This window comes from Alexandromys fortis, unplaced genomic scaffold (genome assembly GCF_014885135.2).
Source record: "Alexandromys fortis isolate MF-2015 unplaced genomic scaffold, M_Fortis_MF-2015_v1.1 scaffold_64, whole genome shotgun sequence".
Taxonomy (NCBI): Eukaryota; Metazoa; Chordata; class Mammalia; order Rodentia; family Cricetidae; genus Alexandromys; species Alexandromys fortis.
The window spans coordinates 5,926,845-5,944,459 of record NW_026067976.1 but is presented as its reverse complement, the minus strand read 5'-3'; the positions used below and the strand labels follow the sequence as shown (position 1 = coordinate 5,944,459).

Genomic DNA, 17,615 nt, shown 5'->3' with positions numbered 1-17,615 from the left:
GACCTATTTTAGAGCCACTTAATGTATTGTTGTAATATTTCCTAGATTTCCTGTCCAGTTCAATCCATGAAATGACTAAATTGTGTCATCCTCGTTCTGAGCACACAGGCAAGAAGAAAAGTCGTTAAACATTTTGCTGGGCGTGAGCAGGTTCGAGGGCAGGCAGACACCACGCACCCCGACCACCTATTATGAAGCTCTTCTCTGCTGTGGCAAGTGAAAGGGAGTTAATTGGGTGAAGCTGTGGAGCATGTTAGGGGCCTGGGAAAGGGTTGCCGTCTGACAGCTGAATGTCAGCCAAAGCCAGTCAAGTGTAGCTGAGAGACAGAGACCTGTCACAAAGTTCCCGCTGACTGGAACACAGTTAGGAAGCTGAAATATGGTTTCGGCTCACTTTCTCCCTCATTGAATCCAAGCACCTTCAAAGATTTTCCACTGTGGATGTCAACTCTTGTTCTCCAAGCTGTTTCTCTCTAACTGTCCTGCATTCAAATGATCGAACAAAAGATGCTAATGTTTAGCAAAGTGAATGTAAATTCCTTCTTTCCCTCCTTTCTACTCAAGCAGATAGACGACCACCTCAAAGGAAACTTTGAAGGTTTACATCAAACCATTACATCACCTCCAGATTTAGCTCCTAACGGAGTCTTCTTCGAGAGGAGGGGAAAATGGGCAATTAAAGCAGCGGGAGCTGTGCATCCCCTGCTGCAGGATGTCCCGTCGCGTGACCTGAGGACGGACACCATGAGAGTCGAGGACGAGTGTCCTTTCTCAGGCTTCCTCCCCTCGCTTCTCTGAGAGGCCTAGGCAAAGCGCCATGTAGCTACCCAAGGTCTAAACAACGAACAGACAGGAAGAGTGAGGAAGCTGTAGACATTTCAAAAGGAGGGGCTGAAGGAAACGGGAATTAAAGAAAATAAAGTCAGAGTACAAATAAAAACGTTTTCAGAAAGCGTCTGATATCAAAAACGTTCTTCCCACTGGAGTTCATTTATTCCTTCACTCAGCTAATGGTAGGCAGGCTTACAGAGGACCCCCACTCTGTGTCTGCACTGCACAGGGCCCTGGAAAACAGAAATAAACAGACCCGCCCACACCTGTGTTCCTGTAGGAATGGGCACCAAGCCAGTGCCGTCCACTAGAACACACCACGTCTGAGTGGTTGGGAAACTGCTTGTGTGAATAGGAAAATGAGCTTCAATTTAAATTTGAGTCTGATGAATGTGTAACCACTGACACGTGGTCACTGTATTAGGCGGTAGGGGGTCTAAACAAGCAGAGGGTCGTTAGGATAAAAGGAGAGGCCCCTGACCCTAGCGCAAGGCGATGGATGGCAGAGAAATGTTGGCGCAAAGGGGAGAGCAGGCATGAATCTTGAAAACTGGTAGGAGTTAGGCTCTCTTCCTAAGGCGAGAGCAGGGGGAAGCAGGGCAAGCTTTGGGATCCTCACTCTGCTGAGCAGAGGTGAGGGTCTGTGGGAGGCTACGTCACTATAGCAGTGTAAACTGTTGAAGTTTTCCCAGAGAGGTGAAACTGAAGATGGCACAGGACCAAGCCCCAAAGCTGCTTCAGCGGATTAAAGCAAAAGGAGGTGCTAAGGAGCATGCAGGGGCAGTCACAGCAGCTGCTCTTGTAGCTAAGCAGCTAAGCGATATTCGGATGACCCACCTCTCGCTACTGTATCAACTTGCTCCATTCTGAAGGTTAGGAGGACCAGGGATAAAGTTTGAAAAGGAGGTTCTGAGAATCACTTACACAGACATGGTTTCCAAGAGAAATTCAGGGGTGGTGTTTGCCACATAGGCCGTTGGATAGCTCTGGTCTTCACTGCAGTTCTGGGGCCAGTTTTAGAATCTCTGCCTTATGCAGTCTTTCCATCACTCGCTACAGAGTAGTATGTCCTATAAGCTACTTATTTATTCCTATCAGATGGATTCTGTCTGGTCTTGAAAATTACTTGCTGATTTGTTATCTGTGCGTAATGCTTCTTAGGAGTTTCATTTATCGCGTTTTATTGCTCATCTTTAATAGTAAATTTAAGTATTCTCAAGTAATTAGTGGATATACAATAAAGAAGAGATAAGGTGAGAAACAGTCTGAAAAAAATGACTTGTTTAAAAAATTAAAAATGCATTCAGGACACTGGGGATGTAGTTTGGTTGGTGAGTGCCTTCCCAGCATGCACAAGGCCCTGGATGCAGCCCCAGGCGCTTCAGTGAACAAATGCATTAAGAATGGGGAAAGCGAGGCAGTTGGAAGAACTGATGAAAGATCCCAGTTAAGAGTTTTGAGGTCCATTTGAAATTATTGTCTAGGGGACACCTTATTCTGACTCCAAACTCCATTTCAAACACCTGCAGACCTTCCTAACAAACTGATGTGCAGTAGTTAATTTGAAAGAAAGCCCTAGGAGTTAATGAGCAACTACTGGCATTATTTTTTTGCACACAGCCAGAGAAAAAGATGGGCAGTGGAGAGGGTGAGCTCTGTGGAGCTCTGGGAACTGGCCCTGCTCTTTCAGCGAAGGAGCTCCCAGCTGGCGGCTGAGAATGTTTTGAGTCAGAATCTGCTAACACTGGGTTCTAGACAGAGTGGCCTGACCACAGTTCTCAGAAGACTGAGAGGTGATTGTGAGATATGGCCAGTCTGGGTGGTGACATCACCTGTGTGGCCCAGGGAAGCCTTCTAGGACATCCGATGCAGGACCTGACATGGGGATTGCAGATGTAGGAGCGACAGATGGTGGTGCTCTGGATCGGGACTGCACCAGGGTGCACAGGTTTGTGTGAGTAGATCAGAGAACGGGGCAACCTGGTTCATTCCAGAACCTTCTCAGTGCGCAAAGCTGGGGATCGTTCGGCTGCATTGCTGTTTAAAGCTTGCAGGAGGAAGAGAGCAGTCGTGTCGTGGCATAGTTAGTTACTTTGGCAAATTGTGATTCAAGGAGAGCTAGTTCAAGTATACAGCTTAATTAAAGACTAGTAATTAATTCTGAAAATAGGGAACTTTTTTTGTGCGTAGGTCACTGGAAAGGCAATCTGATACTTTGTAGGCACCTTCTGCATAGCAAAGGAAACATTTAACAAAGCACAGAGAAAGCCCACAGATTGCAACTAAGGCGTACATCCAAGGAGGGCTCATGTCCAAAACATACTAGGAACTCAAAGAACTGAATAGAAAACAACCCTGGTGTCTGGAGAGACTGGTTAGCTGGTGCCAGTGCTTGCTTCTCCTGTAAAGGACCTGAGTTCAGTTCCCAGCGCCCACTTCAAGGAGCTCCGCCTATAACTCCAGCTCCAGGGGAACCCACACCCCTGGCTTTCTCTGGCACCTATACTCATGTATGCACACATGCATGCATACATGCAAACACTCCTCCATACCTTTTAAAAAGATCTTAAAGAAAACAACCATATTTAAAACTATGTTATGATGAGACACCATGACAATGGCAATTCTTATGAAAGAAAACATTTAATTGGGGCTGGCTTACAATTTCAGAGGTTTAGTTCATTATTATCATGGTGGGAAGCATGGCAGCAAGCAGACAGACATGGTGCTGGAGAGGGAGCTGAGAGTTCTACATCTGGATTAGCAGGCAGCAGGAAGAGCAAGTGAGCCACTGGGCCTGGTTTGAACTTCTGAAACCTCAGAGGCCACCCACTATGACACACTTCCTCCCACAAGACCATACCTCCTAATAGTGCCATTCCCTATGAGCCTATGGGGGCCATTTTCATTCCAACCACAATCTTAGAATGGTTCTAATATTTTAAATTGTAGAAAAAAGTCAAAGAAATATTTCATGAATCATAAAAATGATTGAAATTTAAATTTCAGTGCCCGTAAACAAAATTTTATTGGGATATAATTATGATAATTTATTTACATATTTTCTATGACACATTTTAGGTATTGTAGAAATGTATAGCCGACAAATATTACCTGTCAGATATTATCTGGTCCATTGTAGAAAATGTTTGCTGACCCTTGCTCAGCCCTAAGCATTTGCCCATGTAACCCGAAGGTATAAAGCTGTAGGTCTGTACCGCACTGTGCCCTCACAGGTGAGGGTAGCGCTCCAGCTGTGCTTCTGGGGTTGAATATTGGATCGCTTCTGGACTTTGTCTTCCGTTACTAGAAGGAACTGAATCACCATGGAGCTGTTCAGTCACAGTGTTCAGGACAGTTGCCCAGTCGTGGTCACCGTGGTCCATCACTGTGTGCAGTAACTGGCAGTCTGTGACCTCCTCTTTCTCTAACACTCAGTACCATCATTTTTAAAGATCACTTTTCATTAGCATGAAATACCTCATTTATTTCCCATTCTTCACTGCTGAGAAGGATGCATTATTTCCTTCAGTTTATTTGTTAGTCACCTGGATTTCCAATTTTGTGAACTCAGTTCACAGCCTTGGCTAATGAGTCAAATAATTTTACACATAAGAAATCATGGAGAAATATAAAAATTTAGTGCTTTTTTATGACCCACATTCCAAAGTTAATTTTTTAATGTTTTATTTCTAGAAAAAAAGCTGTTCATGAATGAATGTACTTTTATGTTTGTTTTTAAATGAAAACAATATGCATATTATTGTATAGCATATATGTACACACATATGCATATGTATACGTGTGTGTGTATGCGTGCACAGACATACACGTAATGCACACAGACCTGAGTTACTTTTAACTGCATAAGTCTTGTAAGTTAGGACAGTCACTCCTGTGATTAGCATGTGTATTACACATATCTAAAAACCAGTTCACCCAAGGATTTCCTACATTGTACTCTTGTGTTTGGACAGTTCTTGTTCTTTTTGTATATTTGATCATATGAATATATTTACATTTTGAATTCTCTCTGAATTGTTTGGAAATACAGGTTTCTAAGACAGGAAAAAGGTGATTTTTTTTCCTGCCCATTTCTGGAGCTCTCCACTCAGGTATGTAGGAAATAAGAAGTCAGGAACAAACAGAGTGTGGAATGAGAAGGGAAGTGGGAGAAGAAAAAACAAAAGCTGTCCAGGAAAGTTTTTCCCTTCCTTTTCCAGCTCTTCCCACACCAGGAAATTTAAACATCCAAGAGCAGACAATGGAGCTGTTATCTTGTCAGGCACAAGACATCTTTAAAATAATTTAAAATTAAGTTAAATGTTCTGGGGTAATTCACAGCTTCAGCTCCAAATTTCACACTGGGACCTAACAACAGCTTAAAGCCCTGGTACAAAGGCTGGGACTTTTGCTCCATGTCAATGCTGTGTAGCTGGTTCATCTCCCGTGCCGCCATGGCTGCTCAGAGCCTAGATTGTGCTACAATGTGCTTCCCCAAATAAAGCGTCCATTTCTGCCTCCAGCACAATGAATGCATTTGTGTTGTCCAGTCACCAAGACTGCTGAACCTTTACCATATAAAACGGCTGTGATGTGAGGTAAACCTGAGACAGTCTCTGCTTTGGGTGGCGTGAGAGGACAGTGGTTGATGTTTGAGCAATTAATCCAGATCAGAATTCACAGCTCTCTCTGCTACAGCAAGCAGTAACCGGTGGCAACATAATTTGAACCCCTTGAGCCCTAGTTTCTTCAACAGTAAGATATTGGTTTCTAGCCAAAAATAAAGGACATTGAGCCTATAATTCGTGATCCTAGAGAAGCTAAATAAGAAGGTGAACCCAAAGAAAAACATATAGTCATCCTCCTGAATATTAACCTTCATCTGGCGATGAAAGGAGACAGAGACAGAGATCCACATTGGAGCACCGGACTGAAATCTCAAGGTCCAAATCAGGAGCAGAAGGAGAGAGAGCACAAGCAAGGAACTCAGGACCGCGAGGGGTGCACCCACACACTGAGACAATGGGGATGGAGGATCTCACCAAGGCCAGCTGGCCTGGGTCTGAAGAAGCCTGGGATAAAACCGGACTCGCTGAACATAGTGGACAATGAGGACTACTGAGACCTCAAGAACAATGGCACTGGGTTTTGATCCTACTGCACGTACTGGCTTTGTGGGAGCCTAGGCTGTTTGGATGCTCACCTTACTAGACCTTGATGGAGGTGTGTGGTCCTTGGATTTCCCACAGGGCATTGAATCCTGATTGCTCTTTTGGCTGATTAGGGTGGGGGACTTGGTTGGGGGTGGGGGAGGGAAATGGGAGGCAGTGGCAGGGAAGAGGCAGAATTCTTTAATAAATAAATAAATTAAAAAAAGATATGGGAACTCATGGGTTTTTTCTCTTTGAGTTATGAGAATGTATGTAATGGATACCAAGCTGAGCCTACCATGGTGCCTGACATACAAACTAATAGATGTTAACTATGAAAATAGACTTGGAGTCAGGCGGTGGTGACACACACCTTTAATCCTAGCACTAGGGAGGCAAAAGCAAGCGGATCTCTCTGTAAGTTAGAGGTCAGCCTGGTCTACAGAGTGAGTTCCAGGTCAGCCAGGACTGTTTCACAGAGAAACCTTGTCAGGAAAAACCAACCAACCAAATAAATAAATAAATAAAAATAAAAGTAAGCTTGGTATTTACTATCACTAAGAGCAGAAAAGGGAAGTCAAACACAAATTATTGCATTTTTGTGGATTTTATTTCATTGACTCTTTGTAGCAGTCCCAAGGATTCACAGATAAAGGCCCAAATAGGGTAAATAATCTGTCAAAGATCACATACTTACTAAATGACAACGAAATAGGAAGGCTTAGCTTCAAAGCTCCTTTCTTTCTGCTGTGCTGTGGGACTTCTATGTGAGATATCCTCTGTTATGCATAAAATAATCAAATATCAACATGAGACCCAAACTATAGAGTGATAATATTGGTGGTTTGTTCACTTAGTCATTCATCAATCAGGAGCCTTATTTAGTCTTAGCTAAGTGGCTATGCTAGAGATACAAAGTCATGGTTTATTTCATCATATGGTGTGCTCATGGTTCAAGGGAAAAACCAAAAATATAGAAATAAATATAAATGGTTACAAGGAAATATGAATTCTGATTGGATGTTTGTCATCAGTGTAGTTGGGAAAAGGTAGGAGAGGATCTGGATAGCCCTTACCAGAGAAGGAAGCTCTGACCAGAGAGTTTGAAGGGTAGAGAAGTCACCTGCAAGGAAGACATGGATGGAGCAGGGCTGAGTGTGTACTGTGGAGTACATTCTGGCACAAACTGGATTGTACAGCGCCAGGAGAAATGTCGATGAGGCTGGACAGGGGAGCAGAAAGCTGAGAAATTGCACAGCAAAGGTCCTGGTTGTGGGGAAGCATAGAGACCCAGAGTCATTAATCCATCAAATTCCCATGTCAGGAAAGCTGTTGCGGCTGAATTGAGACCAGTCACATAGACCTGGGAGCTGGGTTCTGCTGGAGGACAAAATGGTGTGACAAGTGTGTAGCTGTCTCTGCCAGGTTTCCGATTTCCTCTTTATTTTTATGATTGACCTTCTAAATCTCTAGGTATGTGGGGCCTTTAGGACGTTTGTTGACCATAGAGAGTTCTTTCTAAAGCTCCACTGCCTCCTCCCCTATTCCTTCATCAGTAAGCTTGAGTCAAGCTAGTTTGTGCTAAGGGTTAGTAACCCAGAGGGAGAAGGTTTGGAATCGCATACTGGAAGTTAGACTTAGTAGCTTCATGAAATAAGTATTTTACTGTAATAACAGATATATGTGTGACTGCATGTATAAATGTGTGTGTGCTTGAAGGTGGATGTCGATGTGCGTGTTTGTGTCTCAGGGCGGTGAATTTTCCACAGGAGAAAACAATTTCCTGCCTTATTTCCAGTTCTGGTTGTGTAACCGTGGTGTCCCATGACTCCAGCTCGTGGAACTGGAAAGCAGGGAGGTGGAACATGACGCACAGATATTTCTGGGGGAAAGAAAATTTTGTTATGCTAAGCATTGAGAGTCTAGCGCTAGGACACGTTAGGAATCAGAGTGGAAATGGTGAGTCTCATTGTCATTCCTTCTATGGGGGCTTTAGTTTTGCCATCAATAGAAACACTGCTATTGCACTCTGTGTGAAAGCAGCCAGCAGCATACGGGCTTGAAATGCCAGCTTGGAGATTACAGTAACAAAAAGTATACTACAGAATTTAACTGAATGGAGTTTTGGTTTACACAAAAGCTGCGGACAGTTTGCATTCCTTCTGCCTTAGAATCAGTCACAAATGGGACATCTCCTTCCCATGGCTCAGGGACCATCGCTACAGAAGGGGGTGGAAAGATTGTTAGAGTCAGAGGTCAGGGAGGAGAAAACCATGTCTTCTGGACATGACAAGACCGTTGCCCTCAGGAATGCACAGAAGCCCGCAAGATCAAGCCAGGCAGCGTGGAGTGGGCAAGGGGCTCAGAAGAGCTGTAGACAGTGATGGCTTCTGTGGGAGGGAAAGTCAGGTTTCTTTTTTCTTTTTCTTTTTTCAAGACAGGGTTTCTCTGTGTAGTCCTGGCTGTCCTAAACTCACTCTGCGACCAGGCTGGTCTTGAAATCTGCTTGTCCCTGCCTCCAAGTGATGGGATTAAAGGAGTGCACTGCCACCGCCCGGCTAGAGTCAGTTTTCTTTAAGGTTTGACTCTTGGTAGGTTGACCATGCTTTAGTGGATGGGTATGCTCCATGCCCAGAAATATGAGCCAATGGGTATTAAAGTTAAAGAAAAAAGGTAGACAGAAAGTTAGGGGGTGGATAGGGAGGTGGGAGCAGACCTGGTCAGAGCTAAGGGGGAACAGGAGTGAAGGTGAGCAAAATACATGGATGAAATTCTTAAAGAATCAATTTCTTTAAAAGAAAGAATATATATGTAATCCAAGAGGAGTTCCAGTGAGGGCCCAGTATCCATAGTGTAGCAGAAGTCAGTGGTCTCGAACCAAGGGCTCCTGACAGTGAACACTTACAAGTAAAGATGCATGGACTAAAGGGTCTACTGTGTGACTCACTGGGCACACTACAGCTTCCATGCTGAGATTCTTTTTCAATGTGTTTTTGTTGTTGTTTGGTTTGGTTTTTGCTTTTGCTTTTAAATTTTGTTTTGAGGGGGCAGATCATGGGGGCAGAGAGTAGAAGTGAAAAGATGGGGAGGTGATTGGAATCAGGATGCATGATGTGAACACAGAGAAGCAATAAAAAGTTAATAAGAATATACATCTAAAGAAGAATGGTCTATCATGGCCTATCTTACCTCTCAAAATTAAAACTGTAAGTATTATATCTAGAAATCCCGAGTTTTAAAGTTAGTGTCACACAGAAGTTAGATGCCAGTATGTTATCATACACCAGCACACATGGAGCTGTAGCAGACTCGCAGTATTTCAGAGTTGAGGAGTCCAACCCTTACTTATAGGCAAAGGATTCAAGACTTTGGAAGGCTAACTTACTGCGTCAAATGGCTGATTCAGTTATAGCAGAACCGGGCAGCACGCTGCAGTCTGCTAACCTCCACTGTCCCGGGGTGCTCAGCGTGATCTGCATGTGAGCGAATCATGCTTTCCTTCATCTCTAACCGTACGTTCTAGAAAGCACACCCAGATCATGGGTGCTGCGCTGGAGACAGCGGCCTGCACTAGCTGTTTAGAAGCCTCCGTTCATACTCGGCTTTGATTTATAGACAACTTGTTGTGTGATTATTTTATTATTAGATGAATGCTTTATTTCTTGTTGGGAAACAGTCTTAGAAAATCATAATTTTAAAAAATGGCTACTGGGTGTATTCAATTACTGCATTTCACAAATTTTTTAAGTGGAGAAATTTAGTAGGTGCATTCTGTATTGTGGGTGTGTATTTACCTGATCAGTTGAAACAGCTCTAATAGCATCATTTACAGCTCATTGAGGAAGTAAAAGCGCTTCCGTGATTCACATGACACCTAGCGCTTATTTCAGGGAACCAATTTCTTCTTTAAAAATTGCCCAAATTTAGAGTTATATGAGACGACCAGAACTCTAAACAGTTTATGAAGAAGTCTAAACGGCCACAGGCTTCTCAGACTTAGGATGTAAGATCAGATAATGATATTAACTCTTATTGATCTCTGCTACAAAGTTATTTTACTATCCTTACCTCTTTGTTACATTAAAAAAGCATTTCCACAGGTCTTTTGATATTATTTGCAACAAGAAAAATACTTAATATTTAATTGTTATTTAAACATCAAATTTTCAGATCAAACTTTCACTAGATATTGTGCTGGCTCTTTTGAGGCTAAGTACTTAAAATCAAATTTTATCTCATTTCATGAGAAAAACATATTTTTAAACAATGTAGCAAGTGATTCTAGTAGCAGAAGCAGCCGTTTGTTTTTATTTACACAAATATAAGCCTGGCTGCTGGCGAGAGGCCGCTGAGGAATAAAATCTTTAAGGAAATATGTATTCTCTCTTTTTTCTCACTGCTGTCTTCTCTCTCTCTTTCCTTCCTTCTTCCCTTTTTCTTTCCCCCACCCCCTTTTCCTCTTTTCTTCCCTCCCTCCCTCCCCTTTTCTCCAAGGCATTTTCAATAAATGTACAAAAGTTGAGATTGATTTAAAATAGTACAGAAACACTACACACAGATTTTCAGGGTCATTTAGTAAAAACACTCTGTCAGATGAAAGGGTGTTTTTCCACACGCACAAAATTAGACACAAAAAGAGAAGGGCAGGAGCAGGCAAACCCTAGCCTGTGTAGATACCTAGACCTGCACAGTCTTCAGATGCAGCGCTGGGTGGAGCTCTTCCCTGAAGGGCGGCCTTCTGGTTCCTCAGGTACTAGACCGGAGGACTCACAGGAGTAAAAGGGAGGCTTCAAGTGCAGCGGATTTCAGGAAGCTGCGTGCATCTCTGCTACTGGCAAACAGTAGAACATGAAGAAGCCCCAGGAGGAGACCAGATCCCCTGATCTGATTCTGTTTGTCCTCCTTTCACAAATAGATTTCTTAGACCAGAACCTGAAGCATAAAGATGTACACTCATTCTAAAACGAAAAGAAAAACAACAACAAGAAGAAAAACCTCACCTGAAATAGTATTATCATACAACCCCCACCCCGGGCTGTGCCGCTTCTGTATATTTACCCAGACTGCTTGAAGTCAGCGTTGCAGGGATGTCTGCATGCCGTGTTTATTGCAGGGATGTCTGCATGCCGTGTTTATTGCAGGGATGTCTGCATGCCGTGTTTATTGCAGCACCTTTTTACAAGTCAGGTTATGCAATCATCCTTCCCCCAGTCAGCGAGTAGACAAATCTGAAGTTTCTGCACACTGGAATACTACTAGACTTAGTAAAGAATCCTGCCATGTGGGACAGCACTGATAGGCGTGGAAGACGCCTGACTTCCCCGTTCTGTGTAAGGGGACACCATTGAGAATCTGCTGAATTCACAGGGCAGAGACTAGAATGGTGATTGCCGAGGGAGGTGGACTGCAGAGAGAACAGCCAAAAGGTTCCGAGTCTTAGAACGAGCAGCAGAAGTGTGATGGGTTTATACCTTGGCGCCTGGAGCTCACAGTTCGGCTAACAGTAAAAGGGAGATGTTCTCAAAACAGAGCACTCAGTACCTGATATAATCACTCTGTATTACATTCAAATCACAGTTTCACTGTGTGAGTCGCGCACTACACATTAGGTAACTTACCAACATTGTAAAATTCTAAAAGACTTAAAAACAAAATTTGAAGCGTCGCCGAACCACACTGAAAACCCTTGTCATAAGGAAGCTAAAGAAAGTGAGGACGAGAGTCCGGCCCCACTGTCCTCTGCTCCTTCAGCATTCTGCCAATGCCTAGGTCTGCAGAGAAAAACTTAGGAGGTGGCATATGGCACTTCCAGCTGCAAGCTCAGTTGGGTAGTCAGGCCACCACCTTATACAGCCAGCCGAAGTTCTGGGTGTGACTCTGGAACAGAAAACCTGGGAGGGTGAGGCTGCCCACGGTGCCCCCTCTGCCTGGTGCCCCCTCTGCCTGGTGCCCCCTCTGCCCGCGGTGCCTCCTCTGCCTCTGCTCAGGTTTTAGCCTGAGGTACCCAGGCCTAGAACAACAGCTCTGAGTGAGCCTTAGTCCTGCTGTCCAGGGCTGGTGCTTGCTTTTGGGTGTTCTTTTCCTTCCATGGAACCCACTAAACCCCGTGCTTCATGGAGCTAGCTGAGTAGCCACTGTGGGCACTTTTTTTTTTTTTTTTTTATTAACTTCCAGCATAAAAAGAGATGATTTCCATCAGCTATCTGCTTGCGGTGGAGTATCAAGAAATCAAAAGAACAGAGATCAAAGAAAATTGCTGAACTAGGTGTTAGATGCAGACATCGATTTTCTCCAGTTGTACTTTAAAAAAAAATCTACAAAAATGGTAACACATACAACAGTAGAATTTCTAATATGTTCCTAACGCCATCAGTGGTTTCTTCCTTGTCTCCACATGCAGAAATAGTTTTGTATAACATGACATAGGGAGTCAGACTCTTATATCTTATGTTATTTTATTATCAAAACTCAATCCAAACGAAGGGTGTTTTAAAAGCTCTGTAAACTGGAATGCTTTTAGTGGGCACTCATAACTGACCCTATTACCTCACCAGCATTCATTTGCTGAGAATCTGGAAAATTCTGATTAAAAATTGATCATTATTTTCTTATATGTGTAGATGTTTTAAAATAGCACCTTCTTCATGTTTAAGGCTTCAGCCACATTAATATTAACTCCTATTCACTGGTATTTTGTTTCTTAAGCCTTAAATTGTAGCTTTATCAAATGTTAAATTTGTTTTCAAATATTTTATGGGTATATAGCTGCTTTAAAGTTTGATTTTGGATTCTACCCATGTTTTATATGTTTACATATGAGAAATTGATTTCACAGTATAATCTGTATGTTATAAAAGATTCCCAGATGGTTAAACAGTCTTCATCAAAGCAGGTTGTGTTGTTTTTCTGTTAATGAAGGTGTAACGTCAGTCCTCACTAGGCTCTGTTCATAGTGCATTATTTTCTAGAAATCACTGGGATTCACTTATTTTTCTTTGTGTTAAACATGTGAATTAAGTCATTAAAAGTAATTTAGAAATGAACACCACGGATCATTTCCTAAGCAGTCCATACAGCACATTATAAATGCATGGAACAAACTCTACTAGGGTTGGCTCTGTGTATGACCAAAGAATTGAAGCTGAACTGGAAAATGCCTGGTTGCATTGACTTCTTGCTATAAAACTTACACAAAGTTCTGCTGTTCCTCCATTTCCTGAAACACCTGTGACATAGGATGTTATGGGATATTTGTACACTGGGTGAAGATACATTGCTGTGATTGGTTTAATAAAGAGCAGAATGGCCAATAGCTAAGTAGAAAGATTACGTGGGACTTTCGGGAACAGAGAGGTCTCTGGGAAGGAGAGAGGTGGGAGATGCCGGTGAGACTCTGAAGAAGTCAGGCATAAGATACAGAGCAGAAGTAAACAAGCCATGTGGTGCAACGTTTATTAAGAGAAACAGATTAATCTGAGTTATAAGTGCTAGTTTGGGACAAACCTAAACGAAGGCCCAACTTTCATGATTAACAATAAGTCTCTGTGTTATTTGGGGGCTGGTGATCTAAAGATAGTCCAACAAGAAAGCTTGCTGCAATAGGATGAGTTGATTCAGTCACAGTTGGAGACTGCTTCCTTTATGTAGTTTCACGTACATTACTTAGTGGCAAGCTCTGTCTGCTCCACACCTCCAGCCTTGTCCACTTCCTCGTTTGTCTTTGTAGAGTCTACTTAAGAGTTTAAAATTCATTGTGTTTCTTTCTTCTCACAGACAGGATCCCGAGACCATTCCAACCTCTCCATCCCTCCAAGAGCTGCCCTCCCTGGGGACACAGTTGGGGACTTTCTTCCACTGCAAGCGGAACTTGATACAACTTACACCTTTCTGAAGGAGACATTCATAAATACAGCACCCCATTCTCTAGCATCTTCTCAGTCATCCTCTGCGGTGATTCCTGCTAATGCCAAAAGACCATCTCAGATTGGGTTATGACTTTATGAAATAAAAAAATGGAGGAAGGGTTAATGGTACAATTAAAATTGTTTTGAAGGGGGATTTTCTTTTCAGTTGAGTTTTGTTTAATACCAGCGAGGGTGGGCTTTAAAAAATTGTGTGGTATCTTGATGTGCGCAGGAATCTCTGTCTCCTCAAATAATGAAATAACCCACTTTTTCCTCCCTAAGTTTTATTTATTATCACAGTTACTCATTTTTATGTAACATATTTTTAAATGTTAAAGAATGACACATTTTGGGTAATTTCCCTCAGACTTAAAGAAATCAATAAGCCATTTTAGTCTCTATCTATCAAAGTTGTTTCATACTTGTCTGTTTTCAAGCCAGACCGCGGTACTTTAATAGGATTGAGAGCTATTTGAAATGTATGCCAATGATTCCTGTCATTTCATGGCAGCGCTGCCATGGTTCACTGAGCCCCTCTTCTCTCTTGTCAGCTCGGCGGAAGACAAGCATTTAGTTGCAAACTTTAAGCAGGTTGTGCAAAACAGAAATGATGTGGGCGCTTCTGCTCCCGCACACTAATGTCACTCCTGGTCAGTGTGAGAAGGTCAGCTTGCTCCTTGGAAAGCTACATGATACCACTTGCCCATTTGAACAAGTTAAGTTAACTGCCGAATCTGGTCCCTGTAGGCATTGAAAACCTTGTCCTTTTATCAAGTCTGTGTTTGAAAGGAAGGAAGAGCGGCTCTGCTGGGAAGGTTTCCGTGGTCTGCCTGGGCACTTTCTAAGGACAGTTCCCACGCCACTGTAGCAGGTGATATATTTAGTGTAAGCTGAAAAACTTCAAGGTAGCGGCCGTTTTGACCTTCAGAATAGACTCCTTTTTTTTTTGTTTTTGTTGTTGGTAAGACCCAAGAGTGACGACCGTCTTTGATGCTGACAGAATTTAAAACAAGGCCATTGCCCTGCATTTTCTGCCTTGTAGCACACAAAAGTAAAATTGTATGTCAGGCCGAGATGTCGGGGAGCTGACAAGATGCCCCAGTGACATTTCAGCTAGAAAGAGCAAGTGTCTTGCAACCAAGTGGTCAAATATCAAATAATAGGTCAAGCAGGAAGGAGCTGAGTTCTAACCACAAAGAGGTTTCTGGTAACTTACTTGACAAGCTTTTGGGCGCTTTGTGGCTTGACAAAGGGATGTTCTGTAGGGTATCGCTAGACAGACTGTTCTTTATCGCCGTCAGAAGATCAGGCATTGACATTGATTAAACTCTTTAACCCTTAAAGGTTAACTCCTTGCAGTTTGCATCATGGTAAGCGAAGAACAAAAGAATACTTGTAATGTGCGTTTGTTTTTATATTCGTCATTTAACTCCCCAGTGACATTAACTTCTAATGTGACTGTAGTTTTTGACAAAGAATTTTAATATAGAAATCTATATTTGATATCTTTCATTATAGAATTTTTTTCATTATGGATACATTAAAAACTAGCAGTTTGTGTTGTGAAACCCATATTGTGTTTTGTTACATTTGGGCCTGGGAAATAAAACCTGTATTCTGTTCACTGTGCATCCGGAGTGCTCCAGTGATGTCTGCTGTCTGAGGGCACACAGAACCCTTGCTGTCATACCGTGTCATGCTGTTCCTTAAAATGCTGGGCCAGGATAGTTAGCTTTGTATACATCTCTAGAAAGCTTTTTATGAGGAGTGAAATTCTATTTTTAACCAAATTGCTCTTAATTCTTTTTATTTAATTTATTTTTTTTTAATTTTTTGGAACTCTCCTTGTGCTCTGAATAAATTTACCTGGGTGAAACATACAGAAAAAGGACGTGCTGCTGTTTTCATGAAGGGTGTAGACTAATTTCTCACATGTCAAGGTACTTCATTCTGCCATCCCTGCAGCGACGAGGGTGTTCTGTACAGATATTTTCATACAGGCTTGCAGTTTACATGTTATCACTGAACGTTCAGTCCTCTCGCGAGGAGGGCACCGCTACCCCATGTAACCACGTGCCTCTGTGTCGTCTACTTTCAGATCCTCGCAGTTCAGAGGCATGAGTGGCGTTTGTAAAATACGCCCTGCACAGACCCTACTCTGCTTACTTTAATTTCACAGTATTAATGGGAAAACTCAAAAAATAAAATCATGTAGCTGTGTGTGCTCTTACAGACAGATTATGCACCGAGAATTCTGAGCTATAAACTAAAAAAAAGATTATTAAATCAAACTGAAGCAGGCCACATTTATAAGCAACTGGATGGTAATGGCCATAGGAGCCAAAGGATGGGCCTCCTGAGCAGGCATTAGTATTCATGGCCAAGTGCAGTAATATTTATACCATATGCTTTCCTCCCAGAAGTCAGGCGCAGCAGGAGGAGGAGAGTTAATGACATGTCCTATGGAGATCTGAGGAACTCCAGACTGCTCTGAGCACCTCAGTGACCAATCGCTGCATATTTGAGATCCGTATCTCCACAGCCAGGACAGTTGCTCTTCAGCTTCTCCAGCTCTGTAAGCGTGATGCATGGACTTGGCGTCTCTCAGGAGAGTGACTTCAAATACTTTTGTAGGGAGGGGAGTTTTGCTTTACATTTCAGGGTGTGGATTTTCTGTCTAACTTTCTGTGATCTAGGAAAGCACCTGCATGACTCCTCACTATCTGGGGGACGCTAAAAGCTATTGTTCTGACCCCCAAACCACGTGGACTTAACGAGGGTTTGTCAGCAGGGTTTTATTTATTTTTTTTTTGATTTTGGGTTTTTAGTCTTTCAAGACAGGGTTTTTCTGTAACTTTGGGGCCAGTCCTGGAACTAGCTGTTGTAAATTAAGCTGGCCTCAAACTCACAGAGATCCTCCCGCCTCTGCCTCCTGAGTGCTGGGATTAAGTAAGGCGTGTGCCACCACCGCCCAGAACTCTTGGTGGATTTCTAATGCTACTTTATTTCCAGGTCTGAATCCATTCCAGACAGTGGTGGGTTGATCCTATTTCACACACAGGTTTTATAGACAAGTTTCCAAATGTAGCAGTTGAAAGGTAATTTTTATTCAGCCGCCGTTTTAGCCATATTAAAAAAAAAAAAAAAACTAGTGCTATCAAAACAAACAGCTGAGATTTGTATCACATCTTATTCATGCACAACAGAATATCTAAAATGATGGCATTTTGCTACCTAGTAACAGATGTAACAGGAAGTAAATATGCCTGGGACCTAATTCCAGAACCCACAGCATTTCCACTTTGTCAGGCCTGCCTTCCAGCAATACTGGATGCTTTTTAAAGATAAAAATTCTAAATTTTCTTGTCCAGTTGGTAGTATTTTTTAAAAGTATGTTATTGTTTGAAATCTAGAGTGCAAACGTGTGTGCGTGCGTACGTGTGTGCATGTGTATGTGTATACATATTGAAGGAAATAGCAGACAGGCTTCACGAGCTGCCAGTTATCCAGACAGGTCCAGTCCGGGAATGTGGAGAACTAGGGGCCTATAAGATAGCCAAGTTGACCACTAGCCTTATGGCCCTTCCCATACTAACGGGACAAAGTTACTTTCGTTTTATCAGTGGCTTGGTCTTTTGTCTTTCTGGGATATTTGGCTCTCTGATCACACCAGAAAGGAAGCTCAATGATTCCAGTCATCCCATAGATGAACACCAACACCCCTCCT

General features: G+C 42.7%; 1 protein-coding gene across 1 annotated transcript in view; it reads left to right on the top strand.

Annotated features, from left to right (window-relative positions):
• The window catches only part of Ccdc171 (coiled-coil domain containing 171), a 329,914-nt gene extending 314,266 nt beyond the window's left edge, over positions 1-15,648 (top strand). The window contains exon 26 of the mRNA XM_050157438.1: positions 13,758-15,648. Coding sequence (XP_050013395.1) covers positions 13,758-13,979 — 222 coding nt within the window. The 3' untranslated portion in view covers positions 13,980-15,648. The remainder of the gene's footprint in view (positions 1-13,757) is intronic.
• Positions 15,649-17,615: the final 1,967 nt, after the last annotated feature.